At 40.8% G+C, this 19,073-nt stretch overlaps 1 protein-coding gene across 5 annotated transcripts in view; it reads left to right on the top strand.

The window, feature by feature from the left end:
• mast4 (microtubule associated serine/threonine kinase family member 4) overlaps positions 1 to 14,046 on the top strand; it is a 97,973-nt gene extending 83,927 nt beyond the window's left edge. For 3 of the 5 annotated variants that reach the window (XM_046067627.1, XM_046067626.1, XM_046067624.1), the window contains 11 exons: positions 1,290 to 1,391; positions 2,053 to 2,175; positions 2,567 to 2,676; positions 3,344 to 3,465; positions 4,223 to 4,437; positions 5,132 to 5,332; positions 5,791 to 6,017; positions 6,771 to 6,905; positions 7,128 to 7,261; positions 7,532 to 7,716; positions 7,833 to 14,046. In XM_046067627.1, coding sequence (XP_045923583.1) covers positions 1,290 to 1,391; positions 2,053 to 2,175; positions 2,567 to 2,676; positions 3,344 to 3,465; positions 4,223 to 4,437; positions 5,132 to 5,332; positions 5,791 to 6,017; positions 6,771 to 6,905; positions 7,128 to 7,261; positions 7,532 to 7,716; positions 7,833 to 11,602 — 5,324 coding nt within the window. In that variant the 3' untranslated portion in view covers positions 11,603 to 14,046. The remainder of the gene's footprint in view (positions 1 to 1,289; positions 1,392 to 2,052; positions 2,176 to 2,566; positions 2,677 to 3,343; positions 3,466 to 4,222; positions 4,438 to 5,131; positions 5,333 to 5,790; positions 6,018 to 6,770; positions 6,906 to 7,127; positions 7,262 to 7,531; positions 7,717 to 7,832) is intronic. The other 2 variants (XM_046067628.1, XM_046067625.1) reach the window with 1 other exon arrangement.
• Positions 14,047 to 19,073: the final 5,027 nt, after the last annotated feature.

Genomic DNA, 19,073 nt, shown 5'->3' with positions numbered 1-19,073 from the left:
TCAGATGAATTGCGTTATTTGGAGTTGTTGGATAACAGCCTGTGTCTGTGGCATGGAAATGAATGGCCCGCCATGACTGATTTGGTATGCTCTCAATCAAACTGTACCAAGCCTCTGAGAGTGACTGTTAATTAAAGAGGCCTGAACACACTGAATGCATGCCACCGTGGCCTTAGGCCGCACATACATATTCATAGCTCCCCTCCCAAATTTGATTAAAATGGGGGACAAACTGTGCATAGAGCAGACAATCAGCATGGCACAGACAGGCTTTTGCTCCCCTTTTCATTGCTTATCCATGAGGCTTTTCACTAAAAGCTAGAGCATATGTAAATTGTCTCATTCAACATTATGCTTACATCGTGGAACTTACTTTGTTTTGTCTGACTTTGCTGGTGAAGCTATTTTAAAAGAGAGAGAAAAGTGTCTCAAATATCAGCCTTAGTAGGTCACAATCCTTTTTATACACAGTCTGTGGTCCCAATTAGGTAAATAGTAAAATATAAACATTCTTACATACCTTTTGCTTGTACTGATAATCTTATCGTTCTTATAGACAGGTTTCCCGTTTACAAACAATCAAAGATGCAAGTGCAGCGTTGGGGCAGAAGACTTATTGTCACATGGTAGCTTATATGTGGACACATTGAGCATTTAGAGATCAAAAACATGCGGTGAAAACAGTTAGATTATTGTGTAGAAAGAACTTTATATGTGGCATCTTCTCACCTGCTTTTTTACCTACTGAAAACGTTAATATAATATTCTGGAATTAAAAATCTTTGACATCAGCATGTCCAAAAATCCTGCTGTTTATCGTCAAAATATACCAGTAGATACATGCTACATGTGTTACTTGAGTTCAGAACCTCATAATAGATGCCTGCAATATATACAGGCAAAGCCTCAGTAATAAGAAACAGTATCAATACAGAAGTAGCAGTCACAACACTCTGAAACTCTAAACTCACTTCAGATCACCATACAGACATTTGCTAATCTCAGCTAACAGTATGTTTCCCTCTCAGGAGACTGACCATTCATTTTGCAATTCATGCAGTTTAAAGTATTATAGCATCTTCTTATTTTGATCTCCTCTTTGTTTTTTTACTCCTTCTGTTACATGGTAACACATGAATGTTGCTCAGAAACATATCTACATATTATCTGAGAAAAACCTGGTGTTTCCAACTTCAAAACCACATCTTACTAATATAAAGCAACTAAGCTTCATGTTCTTGTATGTGGTGTATTTCTGATCAATGGGATTGCATGTGTTCTGTTTCCAGACGAGATCAACTGGCCTGAGGGAGAGGATGCGCCACCTCCTGACGCTCAGGAGCTCATCACCTTGCTGCTCAGACAGAATCCTCTGGAAAGGATGGGAACAGGTACAAACACAAAGAGCATATAAACTGTGGCACAGCCAGCAGCTCGGTTAGGCCTAGACCCTCACAGCAGGGCATCATAAATTCTCATGTGACCGTTAGTGCAACATCAGCACCACTCATTATTCCAAGTCACCGGAGAAGAAATTGAGGTCATCCAACAGCAGAGCAGTTTATCCTGTGGCCTCCTCACCTCTTCCCTTTGATCAATTGCAATTATTTACTTGCCAGTCTATGAATCTAGTTCTGTGCATGATCAGGCGCTAAGAGTGTGTAGATCTGTAAAAGTGGCCACAACCTGAGACAAAGGCTTTTAATCAGAGGGATGCATGTTGCCGGTTCAGTCCGGGGACAGCTGGACCTAATTGTTCATCTACATCTGTCCCCGCCAGGCTGCTACTCACAAATGCTCCTGCTATTCCACGAAAGGTCACAGGCAGGATATTGTACTGCATAATTAATGGTCATGTTATCGGTTTGGCCTGCAGCCACTAGGGAAAAGGAAAACATAGCATAAGCGTTTCTTCACCTCCTGTGTCTAACCAAACCATTCATTGTCACTACCCACTGTTTTATGTGTGTGTTTTCTTCACAAGCAGTTTTCACATTTGTCCTAAAAATTGTATTTAAACTAGTTATTCATTTGTATTTATTCCATCTGCAGGTGGAGCTGCTGAAGTGAAGCAGCATCAGTTTTTTCACAACCTGGACTGGAACAGCCTGCTGAGGCAGAAGGCTGAGTTTATTCCTCAGCTGGAGTCTGAAGATGACACCAGCTACTTCGACAGTGAGTTATCCAACACTATAGAAAACAGAAAAACAGCTTTACTCAAAAATCTTTTTTACAATGTATTATTATTTATTTACATGCAACCATAGCGGATAAACATCCGTAGAGCTGCTTAGAAGTCATGGAGAAGATACACTCCAGATAACTTACAATCTCGCCTCACAGTCATTTGGAAGTTTTTGTCAGTATCCACAGTATAGTGTTGCAAAGTGGGAGGAGCTACTGATTCTGTAAATAAAGTCCCCTTTTTCCCATATGTAATGTTACCTGTAGCACTTCTACGGCTTGGATCGGCATGAAACTCTCCCACTTAATCATCAGTATAAAATAAAACTGTTTATAACTGCAATAAAAAGCACCTGGAATCTAAACGTCTCATCATTCCCAGCTCGCTCTGAGAGATACCATCACCTGGAGACCGAGGAAGAAGATACAAATGATGAAGACTTCAATGTGGAGCTGCGGCAGTTCTCCTCTTGTTCTCACAGATTCTCTAAGGTGTGTCCTTAATCTCCTCCCTCGAATGTCTCTACTCTCAGACTAACACATGTGCATCATCATTACTGCCAAAGATGTTAGTAATGTAAATGAGTTAATGCCCTCATCTGTCGTGCTCTTTTTCTCATGGGAAACATGAGCACTTTGTATTTTGTATGGTAATGTGTGTCCCCCACGCTCTCCTTTACCCCTACAGTATTAAACGTAGATTTCGGCTTTGCATATATTTTCCGCTTGCAAATCAGATGTGGGATTTTTTTGGGGTTTTTTTTGTAGTGTGGAACACAATACACAAAACATTCATACAAGCTGGGAGTCAATGTTGTGCTGCATTGCAGTATGCTCCCCTCTCACATCAAAACAAAGCTTTACAGTGTCTCTAAAAGCAGCGGGGTGTGTCAGAGGAAGTGTTGAGCTACTCTGAAGCTTTTCCTAAACTGCACCTAAACTCCATGTTTGTAAGACACGATGAACACCGCACAGTGTTTCTGGTGTCCACCTCATTATAAATTAAAAGGCCTTGTGTGTAAATGTAAGGTTACACTGATTATTTACCATCTCTTGCTATCAGTACAAGATCTTACACTGAACCTCGCAATGCGTGTTTTCAAACAGAATTTAGCATTTATAGCCTGCAAGTGAATTATTGTTTCTATGTGGTTGTCAGGTTTACAGCAGCCTAGATTTGTCCCGTGGGCACCTGGAAGAGAAGGGAGAGACGGAGGAGAAGAAGAGTGAGAGTCCACTGACTGTTGACTCTCTCAGCTGGACGCCGGACTTTGCTGAAATGTATGTTCGCCTCCATCCTTGAATCAAGATTAGAACTCAAGTTCATTAAACCTCGTCACATAACCACAGTATTGTAGTATGTAGCAGATGTTTAAATATTCAGTTCTGTGCTTAGTGCTTGAATTCGGATATCCTATTCAACGTAAGATGAAAAGATCTTTTTATTAACAGACAGAAACGGTAACAGAAATGTTTTTGTTTTTCTTTTGGGATATGGCCACTGCTGGTTACAAAAAGAAATTTGATGTGTACTTGAAGAAGTTGAAGACATCATTAACTTAAGTCAGAGTACCAGTATATTAATGTAAAAATACTTCATTACAAGTAAAAAGTCCTGCATACCAAATCCTACTTACAGAGGTATTATCAGTACTTAAAATATGAAATAAAATGACTCTTTCTGCAGAAAATTGCCCCTGTGACATTTTAAGATTGTTCATATTGATCCATCAGTATTGATGTCAGCAGCATTTCAGTGTTGTAGCCAAGGGAGAGCTATTTTTAACCACTTTATATAAAGTTAGGTTAGATATCTAAATTAGCTTTATTTGTAAAATATCATCAATCATTAGACTTTTTAGGACCACATTTATTTGAATTAAACCCTATGAGAAGTTTATAGGGAAAATCTCTATTTTATTGAACTGCTAACATCTCATAGACCTCTGTTATTAGCTCATAACATTAAAATATACAGTATATTCTAAGAACATTTGGCTGTTACAGGGAGTGAGAATCTGTTCTCTCTTTCCACCAGGCCGTCGCTGTCCCACTCGACAGACACTGACAGTGTGAATCAGGGCCCTCGTCCCAACTTGTTACCAAAGTTTGCCATCTCAGCAGAGAGTGAAGGAGACGAGACCTCGGGCCTCGGAGATCCCAGCAAGGCCTCCTTCTCCATTGGAGAGCTCCCGCAGGATGAACCTGACGCTACCACTCCAGGCAGCACCCACAGCGGAGCCACGCTCTCTGGTACAAAATATCAATTTTCATATTATACAACTATATAATATATGTTTCCAATCTACACTTACAAATGCTCCATAGCTAGCAGTAGTTTAATTTTAATTTAATCTTTCCACGGAGTCATAGAACAACCTTGATGATGTTTGGGAAATTACTTTTTGAATGTTCTTGCTTGCTTTAGCTTATTATGTTACACCTGAGGACTAGTATAGATGATCATGTCTATATTGATTACCTTGTTTTATTTTGACTATTTTTTTGTCATGCTACTTGTTTGAAATATACTTGCTTGCCAAGAGTTGGAGGAGAGATTGATACCACTCTCATATCTATACCCTAAATATGAAGCTTTAGCTCTCAAATATGACTCCATGAAATGTTTGTGTCTTCTCAAGTCAAGAATATTTAATTCCACGTAAGCCGTTTCTCCCTGTTTCCAGTCTTTGCGCTTCATATTTGACAGACAGAAATGAGACAGAAATGTTTTATCAATCCAACTCTAGGCAAGAAAGTAAATAAACATGTATCCAAAAAGGATGAACTTTTGTTTTAAGAATGGAAAATTATTATTAATCAGAGCATGTAAAAAGTCAAATTCAAATGTGTTTCTTCATTTATCCATCAGAATCCATCCATTTTCCCTGCAGTAAGCACTGCTAAATGATAACGTCTGCACATTCTCATCTTTTGTAACAATTAGGAAGTTTCTCAGAACATCTGGACCAATTGACACCCAGAGGTGAGGGGGTGGAGAGCCCTGACAGTACCAGTCACACCTCCGCAGAGCAGGGGGCTCAAATCACTTCTCTGCGGCCTGAGAGTGCTGCAGAGAAGACCGGAGCTGTGGCAAAAGTCCCAAAATCTGTCTCAACTGGAGCCCTTTCCCTTATGATCCCTGGGGGTAAGTGGAAGAACACACATTCACGCACAAGAAGAAGCATACCCTGACTCAAAAATTTGATCTGAACCAGTTCGTAGAAGGTTGAAGTATGGCAGAGCAATAACGTGTCAAGAATTACAATAAGAGCAACAGACTGAACAAATATTGTGAAAGAGATGAAAGCACACTATAGATCTGTGCGAAATTGGCCTAGCATGGCACCTGCTGTGAGATCCATTTTACAGAGTGGCTGCGGGCAAGGAGCCGAGTACAAGCCGCTAACAAGGAAAGTAAGCAGGCAGGGCCAGAAGCAAGAGGTCGTCACTGGTGGGAGAGAGAAAATCCAATTAGTTTCACCCACAGCAGGAGCAGAATGGACCAGGATAGCAACACCTCACTACTGGCTCGAGGGCCAGTCAAAGTCTGATTGATTAAATAAAAGGATCTGCTCAGGTGGTGATTATCTCTTATTTTTCCAGATATCTTTGGGGTGTCTCCGCTGGCCAGCCCCCTATCTCCTTACTCCCTCTCCTCAGACCCTTCTTCTAGGGACTCCTCTCCAAGCCGAGACTCCTCCCTCTGTACCACCAGCACACGGCAGCCTGTCGTCATCCACAGCTCAGGGAAGAAGTTCGGCTTCACACTGAGAGCAATCCGGGTGTACGCTTGTGACGGTGACATCTACACCGTCTACCACATGGTCTGGGTAAGGGCTATGTTTGCCTGTAGAAGATATATTGTGTTTTAAATTATTATAAGTCAGCTAATGGTAACGTTGCTTTGACACTTTATTGATTTGCCCATGTAGTTTAGGCCGGTGTGAAAGCTATCAATTGAATCATTGTGTAGATAAATCGATAACCGAATTAAATGTTCCCCTTCCAATGTCAATCTGGTCTCGTGCAGTTCGTGCAATTTGTCGCTTGTGGTGTGAAAGCAAAGCAGGCCAATTTTATGGTAGCAGATATGTGATGTTTGCATGAATTCAGAAGCTATACTATACTATAATAAATCCATTAAATCCATCTACTTATTTGTGACGCGATGTATAGCCTATGTTGTTACAAGCTCATTATGTACATGCACCACGTGAGGTTGGGAATTTTCCCCTAAACAATCCGAAAGTGTAAAGGACTTAAAATGGAGCTGGGTCAGACTTATTATTTTAGCACTTCCCCAATAAAAAGTGAGTGAAATCAGGGAAACACACGGTAACTATTTTTACTCCTTTTTTTGTCAGATGCATTTGTTTGATACAAGAGGAGAGGCAATCAATCAGTGATTCACCTGTTAGTCCATATGAGTATTTTATACAGCTCTTTGTTTCTAATAAGAAAGTTTGAGGTCAAACCAAATGAACCAAAGTACAGGTATGAAATCACCCTTAAACTTCCAGAGGGCTGGAAAGAAAAATATATGATGATGATAATAATAAATTTCGCTCGTGTCTGTTAATCAGAATGTAGAAGATGGTGGGCCTGCACATAAAGCAGGACTCAAAGCTGGAGACCTCATTACTCATGTGAACGGAGAACCAGTTCATGGTCTTGTCCACACTGAAGTGGTGGAGCTCCTGCTCAAGGTAAAAGAGAATGTATGTGTTTCTTTAAACTGCAGCTATTCAAATGTTTAATGATTTTATTTCATCTTCTTCTGTAAGCATCTTCTACATACAATAATAGTAATACACTGATCTAACCCTGACTGCAATCTCAGATTAAGTTTTTTTTGTTGTTGTTTGTTTTGTTTAACAGTAGTGTATAAATAAATGTAATTTTGGAGAAATATGTCCTCAACAGTGTCCTTCCTTTTTCAGAGTGGTAGCAAAGTAGCCATCTCCACAACCCCCTTTGAAAATACTTCAATAAAAACTGGTCCAGCCAGGAGGAACAGCTATAGGAGCAAGATGGTCAGATGTGCCAAAAAGCCCAAGAAGGAGACACCAGAAAGGTACAAATATTCCAGAGAAACTTGCATTGACGATATGTAAATATAAAGGCTTTTTTCTTCCATGTTGCATGTGTTTTCTTTTGTTTTATTCCAGCTTTTGTACATCTTGCAAAGTAAATGTTATTTTATATTATTAGGTCCTTTTTTTAGCAGTCATTGTCGATAGCTGTGTGGTTGTCTTGTTTTATTAAGGCTTTTAAAAATAGGGAATTTCAAATTGGTCTGGACTGATTTCTTTTTTTCTTCATCTCACTTTTTGTTTGTTTTCAGGCGGCGCTCCCTTTTCAGGCGCTTTGCCATGCAGCCCTCTCCTCTCCTGCACACAAGCCGCAGTTTCTCCTCCCTGAACCACTCCCTGTCATCTGGTGAGAGTCTCCCTGGCTCCCCTACCCACAGTCTCTCCCCTCGTTCCCCTACTGCCGCTTTCCGTCCCGCACCAGATTTCACCCAATCAGGTGGCGACTTTAACTTATTTTGAAGATTGCTTAATTGTTATTCAGAATTTTTATATATATATCTCTATATCATCATTCAATTGCTGATGTCCATTTTTTGTCCTTTTAACTTCCAGGTGGCAACTCCTCCCAGAGTAGCTCTCCCAGCTCCAGCGCTCCAAATTCCCCTGCAGGCTCAGGCCACATTCGTCCAAGCACTCTCCACGGCCTCGGCCCCAAACTGCCAGGTCAAAGGCTTCGTCAGGGCCGCCGCAAGTCTGCTGGTAGCATTCCCCTTTCTCCTTTGGCTCGCACACCTTCACCCACCCCCCAGCCACCATCGCCCCAGCGCTCACCCTCTCCCCTTCTTAGTGGGCATTCTGTTGCCATTTCCAAGACAACACAAGCCTTCCCAGTCAAGATCCATTCCCCACCCACAATTGTGCGCCACATTGCACGGCCCAAAAGTGCTGAGCCACCACGCTCACCCCTCCTAAAACGTGTCCAGTCTGAGGAAAAGCTGTCCCCCTCTTACACAGGAGATAAGAAGCATCTGTGTCCCAGAAAGCACAGCCTGGAAGTCACCCAGGAGGAGGTGCAGGATGAGGAACTGAGGCTTGGGGAGCGGGATTACACCATCTTGCAGAGTGTAGATGAAACGGCCTGCGAGCCACCTGCAATTACCCGTGTACGACCCGTTGAGCAGGGCTGCTTAAAGAGGCCCGTCAGCCGCAAGATGGGCCGGCAGGAGTCTGTCGAGGAGCTCGACAAGGAAAAGCTAAAGTCCAAGATGGTTGTGAAAAGACAAGAATGGTCAGAGAGGAGGGAGTCTTTACAGAAGCAAGATGCCCTGCGTGACTCTGACTCATCACCCTTGTGTGGTGATGACAGGGATGAAAGTCTTCTGACCAGGGGACAAAACAAAAGCAGCCCAGACTCTGGCCCCCTGGAGGCCAAAGCTGCTAGCACAACCCTTAAAGATGTGCTTTATAAGAAACTCAACACACGTGTCTCTGAGGGCATCACTGAAACATCTGGGAGCAGCGGTGACAGTGACGGAGGACTCAGATCAACTCTCTGCTCTACTCACCCAGACTGGCAGCACTCCAGACAGGGTAAAGATAATATGAAGACTGACAGATTGGACTTCAAAGCTCCCAACATCGAGTTCACCAGGAAAAGGCTGTCGTTTGAAGAACGAGACGACTGCATTTGTCGGTTATCTTCCGGCATCCATGAGAACATTCACTTCGGCTCCGCCAGATCTAAGAGCCTCCAGCTGGACACAGCCATGTCTCATGACCACATGAAGGCAGGTCTGGGAGGTGTTCACTCAAACCCTGAAGGTCTGGCCCCCAAGCTTTTCTGCGGCAGAGGAGAGAGCGCTGTGGAAAAACTCCAGCTCATCTCCTCTGCAGAGTCTTCACTTCGAAAGACATCATCTGAATATAAACTTGAAGGACGCCATGTCTCCTCTCTCAAACCTCTGGAGGGGACTCTGGATATTGGTCTGCTCTCAGGGCCCAGAGTCTCCAAAACAGAAACCTGTTTATCCAAGATGGCAGAAAACACAAGCGACACTGTTTCCATGAGCCCTCCAATTTGGCTCCAGACCCCTACCGAGAGACAAATAACCATCCCCCAGCTGAAAACTGCAGACAAACTGAAGAGCCCCTTGACTTGTTCGCCAAGCCCTGAAGCTGTTTCTTCTCTAAATAACATAGTTGCCTCCAAAGATCTGTCAAATAATGTAGCCACAGAGTTGAAAATCAGTACGAGTGGTGAGAAAACACAGGACAGACATAGTGAGTCATTAAAGGCTCAAAGCAGCAAAGTGGAGGCCTCAACCTTTGTTGTTAAACAAGAGAGCAGAACTGTTATGAAGTCCAGTTCACCACTGGCTCATGAACATAGAGCCCCTCGACACAGCTCCCACTTCTCCTCCTGTGGAAAAACACCCTCCATACGGGAAGTCAGCAATGAAGATCAGGAGGATGAAGTGGAGCAGGAAGAAATTACACCACACACTACATCACAAAATACTGGCAGCTCCCAGACAGTAGTCTCTTTGACTTCAGCAAAGCAGGAGGTAGACATAAAAACTGTGGCGACTCAGGCTACGGCTGCCAGTGAGCCATTACCTGTGTCACTGAAGCAGAGTATAAACTGTGGTGTGGATGCAGGTCTGCGTCAGAGCTGCGAGAAAAAAGCAGCTACTTCACAGAACTCTAACATGACCTCTGTTTCTAAGGTGACTGTACAGAACAACTTTGCATCTGTACGCGTTCCCGAGAATGTTCTTTCAAAACAGCAGCCGCTGAACATCTGCTCTTCAAATATAGAAGCGCAGGTTTCTATCACAACATCAGCATCTGGCTCTGCTCATGAAAATCAAACCTCCAGTTTAAAATCTGAAGGGGAGGACCGCTCAGAGAGATCTGTTATTAAGGACAGTGTACAATCTGACAGATTAGCTGTGAAAGGTGCTGGTGATACAGGCAGCTCGGGTTCTAAAAAGGATATCAACACATGTGTCACAAAGTCTAAACTGGAGGCAAACACAAAAGTGGAGCAGAAGAGTGAAGTTTCTACAGAAAACACAGTCACCTCATTAAATGATGTGACAGAAGTCACACTGAGCACAAGTAAAAAGGATAAAACTGTGTCTGTCTGTGCAAAAGAGAGTTGTAGCATATTGCTGCAGAAAAATGAGGATCCCTTGTCAACAAAGACAAAGAATAAAGGCAGTGGGAAAGATTCAGAGCAGCTATCCAAAAACTATCAAGCTGAAAAAGCACAACAAAAATCACCTGATTCAGAATATTGCACCTCTAAAAAAGAAGAGCCTGTTGTCAGTGTGAAAGAAAAGACTGTGTTCCCTTCAGCCAAACAGAAATGTTCAGCTTCAGCAAATGAAAATGTTTCAAGTCCCAAAAGTAAGTCTAGGCCTGACCCACAACCTGTAGCACACACCGCTGTGAAGACAGAGAAGGAAACAAAAACACTTGAAGTGAAATCTCACAGTACAGCTCCTCCTGTCCCAGTAGTGAAGGGCAGTCCAAATTCAAAACAGACAGATCTGTCTAAAGAATCTGTGCTCTCGCCATCAGACATTCAAGTAACCCATGACTCTAAATGGAAAGAAACTTCGTTGCCATCCACTGGGGTCGATGTAAAACATGAGGTATTGGTGACACATTTGCCCGCTCTTGCTGAGATGAAGCAAAGAGAAACCCAGCCCAAAAGCTCTGTAGCAACCTCAGCTCATATAGTAAAAGAAAACACAGACTCAAAGCCAAAATCTCTCTCTCCTAAAACTGTCCCGTCATCATCTACTGTTAAGACCTCTGTAGCTCCAACACCAGTTATTAAACAAAGCATTGATGCCAAGCATAAAGACGCACCATCCAAAAACCAAGTCCCAGTCGCTAAAAACCAGCATGACTCAAAACCAAAACACGTTGCTTCACCTCTTACTGCACCTCAACATCAGCTGCCTTCAGATGTTCCCTCCCAGCCTGATCCACCACCAGTGCTGCCAAAACCTCCAGTGAAAAAAGAAACACATTCACCGGGCGGTGGAGCGGTCTCAAGCCGGATCTCCAGCTGCGCACCCCAGGAGACTGTAGCATCCAAGGAAGGCCCCAAGTCTGAAACTTATAAACCAGAGAGCCACAAGGGCCAAGAAACCAGAATCCCCACACCTGACAAACAGGTGTCCTTTAGCAAGAAGGAGCAGGCTGAGAGGAAGAAAAAGGAAACAGTTCAAGAGGTCACGTTTGCACAGAAAAACGCGAAAAGAGACGCCTCCAGAGCTTCTCCCTCTGCACTGAAAGACAGTTCAGACAAAGACACTGGCAGGTGCAAGCAGCAGAAGGAGTCACCTCGTAGTTCTAACAAAAAGTGAAGTAGGAAGGGAAAATAGCAGCCGACGTCATCGCTTCAGAGAATCCAGATGTAATAAAATGTTTGAAATGGTTTGTGCAAATATCATCATGCCTTTTTTTGTGTTTGTTTGAGGACCGGGCAAGCTGTTAACCTGCTGATAGAGAGGTAGGTGTGTGGGCGTGTGTGTGTGTGTGTTAACTAGGATGACATACAACACATATATAAGTGTATCTAGGTCTGAATGTAGGCAATCATTTGCTGATTATTTCTGGTATTTTCTGAAGTTAGTACTTTACTTTTTACGTCAAGTGAATGTTTTGTTTCTGTTTATCGCAGAATGCTTTTGTGCAATCAGTATGTCAGGGGGCAGCAGGGAGTACGCCTTACAAAGGTTGTGATGTACTGTAGAGTCAGTGCCATAAATGATTTTGACTTGCACTCTTACTTGTAGACTCGGAGGATCTGATGTCCAAGTCTTTTAATGCAGTAGACCACACAGTTTTGCTCAGCAATTTAGCAGTTGGATCACTGTTCTGTTTAGTATAATCAGATTCTTTTTATTTTTGGCTTTGTGTAGTGGTGGGAATGCATGTCCTGTGCTTTTCCCCTAAAACTTAAAAATTAAAATGTGTATCATTCTAGAAATCCTAAATTAGTTAAGGGGCCTTAGAATTATGGGAAATGAAACTTGCAGTTCTTAGCAAAGTGTGGTGTTTATTCACATTCCTCTGACATCTGTACATATATTTTTGATTTTTATGCAATAGGGTGTATATATGATAATACTGTAAAACAGGGAGACACGGGCTTACATTATTGTTTTTTGTATTATATGTATAGATTTTGCAGTGTCATTTGTTAAGAGTATCACGTTCTGCTTGATAACTGGTCCAACGTAAGCTACTGTGATGTATTTCGTCAAAGACGTCCTCTTCTTCGTGACTTTTCAAATGTTTTCACATGTTCCGAAATCAACTTGACGAGAGAGAGAGGGGTGGGGGAAGACATAAGGGGGTAACTGGGCTATTTCTAAAAATGTAGCATTATATAACAAAACTGTGAGGGCTGTCAGCGTTTCCCAAGAATGTCTATGTTGTCGATGATGTTATTGCTGGCTGACTATGGTTTGAAAAGTGATGACTGTGTAAAATATAAAATTTTGTGTTTTGATTAATGAGATGAACCAGGAAGTCTGCATATGTATGCCAATATGGATTTGGCCATCATCTCCAGATCTGCTCATGTCTGCGCAGAGTGATATAAGGTCAATAAGATAAGGCTCGAAAGTGTTCACATTCACAGCGTTCACAAGTACACGTGTCAAAGGACTCATAATGAGCAGCATCTGGCTTGAAGCTTCACCTCGGTAAAGATTTTAAATGAGGAATCCTTATTATTTGCATATCATAGTTCGTGTCCACAACATACATTTGATGTTAATGTGCAAATACTTTGTACTATACTTACAGGCTGTCATATATCCGCCTTCACTTCTGCAATTTGCTCGCGCGCACACAAACACGTGTTACTCTACTGTAGATAAAATGCAAATCCTAAACGACAACCAGAAAGTAGGTTAGGACACTAAGTATGTAATGCAGTATTTGCTCTGTTGTGATGGCCATGTCAAAACAATAATCTTGTCTTCTGCATATACTCTATGTTGATGAGTCACAATGACTCAATTTAACATGGCACAGAATATACTTTATCTAAAAGTTATACTGTATCACTGAATGAAACCGTAACACGTGAGATTGATTGCAGAGATTTTAATGTTAAAAGAATCCGATGTTTACTTGCATTAGATATTAATGTCAATGTATTGCTAATGTATTCTGAGAGAACAAATGCACCTTAATGTTTGCCAATATTCAGTTCAAAGGGTGAGAAGAATTGTAAAATTGGAACTGAAAATGACTTCTCGCCCCAACTTCAGATTCAAATGAATCACTGAATTATATTTGAACAATTGAACTTGTGTTTCTTTCTCCCCACATTTTTTCTTTCCTGTGACTGACATTTAAATCCTCAAAGCACATTTAATGTTTGTTTACAAAGCATCATGGATGTATATTTTGTATATTGTTGATTTGCCAAATCTATGTTCTGTGTCACAAATAATGTTGTTTATAGTAGTGTGAGACTTTGCTCCCTTACTACCGGGATGTTTAATAAGAACATTTGTTTGTGCAGTAATCAATGTCTTTTCATGTCAGGTTCTTCTTTGTCTGCTTGTCTTTTCAGTTTTCTTTTTTTTTCTCTTCCTCTGTGCAAAACTAGTATTAGATGAACTTGCTTACGATGGTTTGTCTTTTAGAATATGTGCAATAAAAGTGTTTTGAGTTTTGTATTTTGCCCAAGGAAAGCTCTATGGATGTCATAGATGTTGTACATTAAAACAGATATTTATATACTTCTAATGTTGCGTAATACTAAAAATAAAATGAAATAATCAATTCATCTATTCCTCTTTTGATACATGGAATGACCTGCATAGATAGACAGTGCTAAGTTTTGTCACTTTATTGTACAAGTTCATAATTGTTGAATAATAACATAATTTCCTAAGACGTTTCCTGAATATGATTTATGATAATTTAGTACTAATTATATGGAAAATTTCAACTTAACTAAATAAACTAATTAGATGGTGTACAATTGTTACGCTTCCAATTAATTGCTGGTGTAACGAATAGAGCCTTCTAGTAATTGCACAGCAAGTAAGCTTGTTATTTACAAAACATCATTTACTTGGGTTCTGTCACACATATTCCTATTTTACTCATGATAAGCACCAAAATACACTGTTCTTCTCAGGAAACTTTGTTGGAAATTCCACACCTGGAAAATAAAGTGTTACCCAAAGACTTCCATTGTCCCCAAGCTTCGGTATCACCACAGACTTGAGATGTAAGATATGTTAGCGGTCTTCCATTGAAATCTGAGCCAGTCTGAGATTTCTAGAAGGCGCAGAGGACCAATAGATGCATTATCGGCAAACCGCAGATAATATATCAAAAGATATGTGCATATACTCAATTTATTTAAGATGCAAAAAGATTGCATCCACTTGTCTTTACAAGTGCAATTTTATATTCAGAGACTCACAAAAAGGTGTGTGCCTAACAGTGTTGTGCAGTGTAATACCAACAGGGGGCAGTATCCTCCCATCTGTGTGCTGGGGCGGCTACTGCTCAAATAGGTCCTCTATTGTGCAACATCCATTCAGTGGAGATCCAGATGACTACTGTGGTGTAATAGAATGAATCTGATAAAGATGCATGTTTAAACTCCAAACAGTTATACAGAATTTAAAGTAAAATTCAAAATATTTTGACTTTATGTTGTCCATGGGTAGAATTCATGCAATAATACACTTGCTTTCTGTTGAAACAAGAATATCTCCAATATCTTTGGTCTGATCGGATGAGCCTCGGAGGTATACACAGAGCTCATTAGGTCCTTCATCTTCCCACAGAAAATAATTGCTGTTGATGTTCAGTAACTTTCTTTTCATATGTGATTACAGTGTTAATGATACAGTTGGCTCAGAGCCCCCACAGGCTGATAACTAAGCAAAAATATTGAATAGAGGAATGAATGAGGGAAAAACTCCCCTTAGGATTTGGGAATGGGGTTAACCGTTAGGAGGTTGGGGATGTTGCAGCAGCGAGAAGCTAAAACTGGCCAAAGAAAGAACATTGCGGTAACTAATTTATTACCATGAATTACCCGTTTGCCTCGTCTTTGAGTTGTTTTCCAGCAGGGAGCAATTTCCTCCCTGCAAAACTAATTCTGTCTCATGTTTCGTCGCAGCTGTAGGCCCATATCTTTGTAACAGCAATGTACAAAATGTTAATCTATGTACTGTGTATCAGAATACCAGTTGACCCCAGCATTCTTAATATCTCACCTCCATAGACTAGCATACTGTCTTTAGTGATGTATGTAAAACATTACACTTATCCTGATAATGGAACTCAGTCTCAGAGGACAGTTCAGATCATATCACTTTCAAATGCATGTCAACATAGTTTGGTAAGTGTTCCAACGAACAAAATCCTATCCATACAAACCATCCCCCAACCCTATTCTCGTTGTTGTCACCTTCCATTAGTGTGCATCTGTGGATCATGGTTTCATGTGGAGGTTTCGCCACTCAGCTTTTCCACCTCTTGAACACCCCCCTGTAAACATTCACTCTATAATTTCACTTAATAGTATCTTCATTGTCCATCTGGCTGCCTCCAGTGAGTGGAGGCTAGCTGGTTTGTGATCCATTTTAGATAGACTGATCAATACTAATGATGTAGCCAATTGTGTGTACTCTTCTCGATATGGGGTGGAGTTAAAAGGGAGGACAGACACATGCGCGCACACATGTACACTGTAGAAAGAAACAGCTTGTGAGAAACTAAACTAAGGGTCTACAGCTGCTAGCAGCACAGCAGTGATTTGAGCTGACATCATGCTAACATGCTTATGTTAAGCACTTATAATGTTTATTATGTTCACCATATTAGTGGCTTTAGCATTCTAGCATTTGCTAACTAGCACTAAATATAAAATACAGCTGAGGCTGTTTCGGGTGTAGTAACTTTTGCAGGTATTTGATCATTGGACAAATTAAAACCCAGCGCCGATGCTAGATGAAATGTTAATCGATCACCAAAAATTATTACAATTCAAATTTTTGTGAACAAGTGAATACTTTTAACTGCTTGTCGCACCAGATGAAAAGGCAGGGGATTACCATAGTCATCAGGATTCATCCTCTGAAAATCATTTACATTTACTCATTTGGCAGACGCTTTTATCCAAAGTGACTTACATTTGAGATGAAACAACATACAAGCATCAACAAAGCATCAAATACAGCATGAGATCTATAACTGACAATACATACTAGTATGAGCTAATAGCACATATCGCATCAATGGGGTAAATACCTGAAAGAAGGGAGAGTTAACCAAAAAAAGTGCTATTTCACAATGTGGGCCAATTCATGTTGTAGATGCTGAGGTACTTTACTGGATCAGTTACAAATTTGACAGCCTGGTAGCACTGAAGGAAAAATAAAGGGATCGCCAAAGTAATTGGGATTCATCCTCTGAGTACCATGAATGTCTGTACAAAATTTCATTGCAATCCAACCAATAGTAATTGAGATATTGTATTTCATTCTCGACCAACCTGACTGGCAGGGAGTGACGCGGCTAGCATAACAATAAAGCTACTTTAATCTCAAACAAATGAACATGCAATGTGTTGACAGTATGGAGCTCTGGTAAGATCTCTTTAAACATCTTCCTTATCATTTGTGGTCTTAAGACGACAAGAAGAGAATGTGGGGAAGAGAGGGAAGATTGCTTGTTCCTGTAGACACGTGCAATCTGAGACACAGATAGATAAATCCACTCTGGCCTGTATTAACTTTTGCTGCTGGAATTTGTTCAAGTACATTCTGTGACTTGGGGAGAAGCCAAAACTCCAGCCCAGCTCTCATATCTCATGTTGCAACAAATGGCTTCTGGCTGAGCTTTAGTCCTCAGCCACTGCCCCATCACGCACAGGGAGAAGCGAGCTTATTGTTCAGCAGAAGGTTCATTCTCATGTCAGAAATATTTAAAGCTACTTCTTCCGTGTTAGAAAAAGTGACATTCCTTGTGGTTTCTGTTTTTTCACGCTCTGTATTGTTACTTTTTCTTCTCTGCAAGACAATTTGTGTGCAAATATTGTCCAGACACGATTTCCACTTTACGGGTTTTGCTCATTAAGACTGTCAGAAGTTTATTCCTGTAGATCTAATGAAAAATTTTCTGCTGATCCTTTCCCTGTAGAAATGGACCAGTAATGAAAACATCCTAGAGTATTATGCAACAGTTCACACTCTCTTGTATGTCCTGTAGCCAACCAGTCGATCATGTGACATTCACTGTTGTAACATATTGTACCGTGTTGATAAAGTTATATGAATTATGCAATGTAGACACAAGGGAAAGTGTGTGTTTGTGTGCGTGGGTGAGCAGCAGCTGGTTGAGTGTGGGTGAGTGAATGCTAAAGTACACAATGGAGAATGGGAACAAGCCTGGAATACCAATAAAACAATATGACTTTTTTTTTGTTTGTTTTAGAGTTCATGGAAATGCTCGTGTTGCAGCAGCAAAGTAAATAAACACTCAATTATAACATACAACATAATCTCATGCGGCTGTGTTGAAATGCTCAGTTTGAAATAAATTGTGGGACTTGAAAACCTTCTTGAGAGTACAAATGAGCAGACTCCTTGTGTGGCAGAACAGAAAGAGCATGCTGATTAAAACCTTCAAGGCCTGTATAGTTACAGTGAAATGAGAGGATGATGTATGACTGTATGATATTGTGGTTTTGTGTAAGGCTGCTAAATGGTAGGTGCACTAACAAGCCATGTATACTGTGAGCTCAGATTCAGAATGATGCTGGGTCATCAAATTTTCCTTTCTCAAAGTGATTGCATATTGTCTGTAGGTTTATATAATCTGTGAATGTACTTGTGTCTCAAGCGTACTTTGTTTAGTTCACTTCACTTTAGATTTTTTTTACCCAAGATAGTCTTTGTCAGTGTATGGGTTCATTTTGCAAAAAGAAAAGTTTAATGAAATCTTAAGTCAAGGCCTAAAAACTTCCAAACAAAGTGTGGTTTACATTTTGTATTACCTTGTCATTTTGCATCATATCAAGTGTTAATTGTTAAAGAAATGTAGATAACTGATATCCTACCCTGGAATTCTTGATCAAACTTAAGAAGTAATCAGTAACGTAGAAATACTTGGCCGACAAATGGCTCTCAAATGATAGTTAACACTTCCCGTTGTGCTTTGACTCTGTCAGTCATCACTTGCTGCCTTATTTCTGTTAGTCATCGTAAGACATGAACTTTGCCTCTTGCACAATAATAATAATAATAATCCTTATTTGTAGAGCACTTTTCAAAAACAAGTTACAAAGTGCTTTAACAAGTGTAAAGAATAATACAAAAAAAAAAAGATAAGAGCATGAAAATTTTATATAAAATTAGTAAAATACAATAAAATAAAAGGGATAAAATAAAGTCAAATAAGATCGGGAAAGGCTCTCCTATAAAAGTATGTTTTAAGAAGGGACTTAAAAGAGTTCACTGACTCAGCCGCCTTGATTTCCTCGGGCAGGCTGTTCCAGAGCCTCGGGGCCCTGACAGCAAACGCTCTGTCCCCTTTAGTTTACAGTCGAGACTCTGGAACAGACAACAGACCTCTGCCCGAGGATCTCAAGGTACGTGCTGGTGCGTATGGGACTAAAAGGTCAGAAATATAACAAGGCGAGAGGCCATGAAGAGCTTTAAAAGTGATCAATAGAATTTTAAAGTCAATTCTAAAACATACTGGGAGCCAGTGTAATGAAGCTAAAATAGGAGTAATGTGGTCATATTTCTTTGTTCTGGTTAAAAGCCTGGCAGCTGAGTTCTGGAC

The sequence above is a fragment of the Micropterus dolomieu genome, linkage group LG13 (assembly GCF_021292245.1).
Source record: "Micropterus dolomieu isolate WLL.071019.BEF.003 ecotype Adirondacks linkage group LG13, ASM2129224v1, whole genome shotgun sequence".
Classification (NCBI taxonomy): Eukaryota; Metazoa; Chordata; class Actinopteri; order Centrarchiformes; family Centrarchidae; genus Micropterus; species Micropterus dolomieu.
The sequence above is the reverse complement of the archived record's forward strand: the minus strand, read 5'-3'. Positions and strand labels throughout refer to the sequence as shown.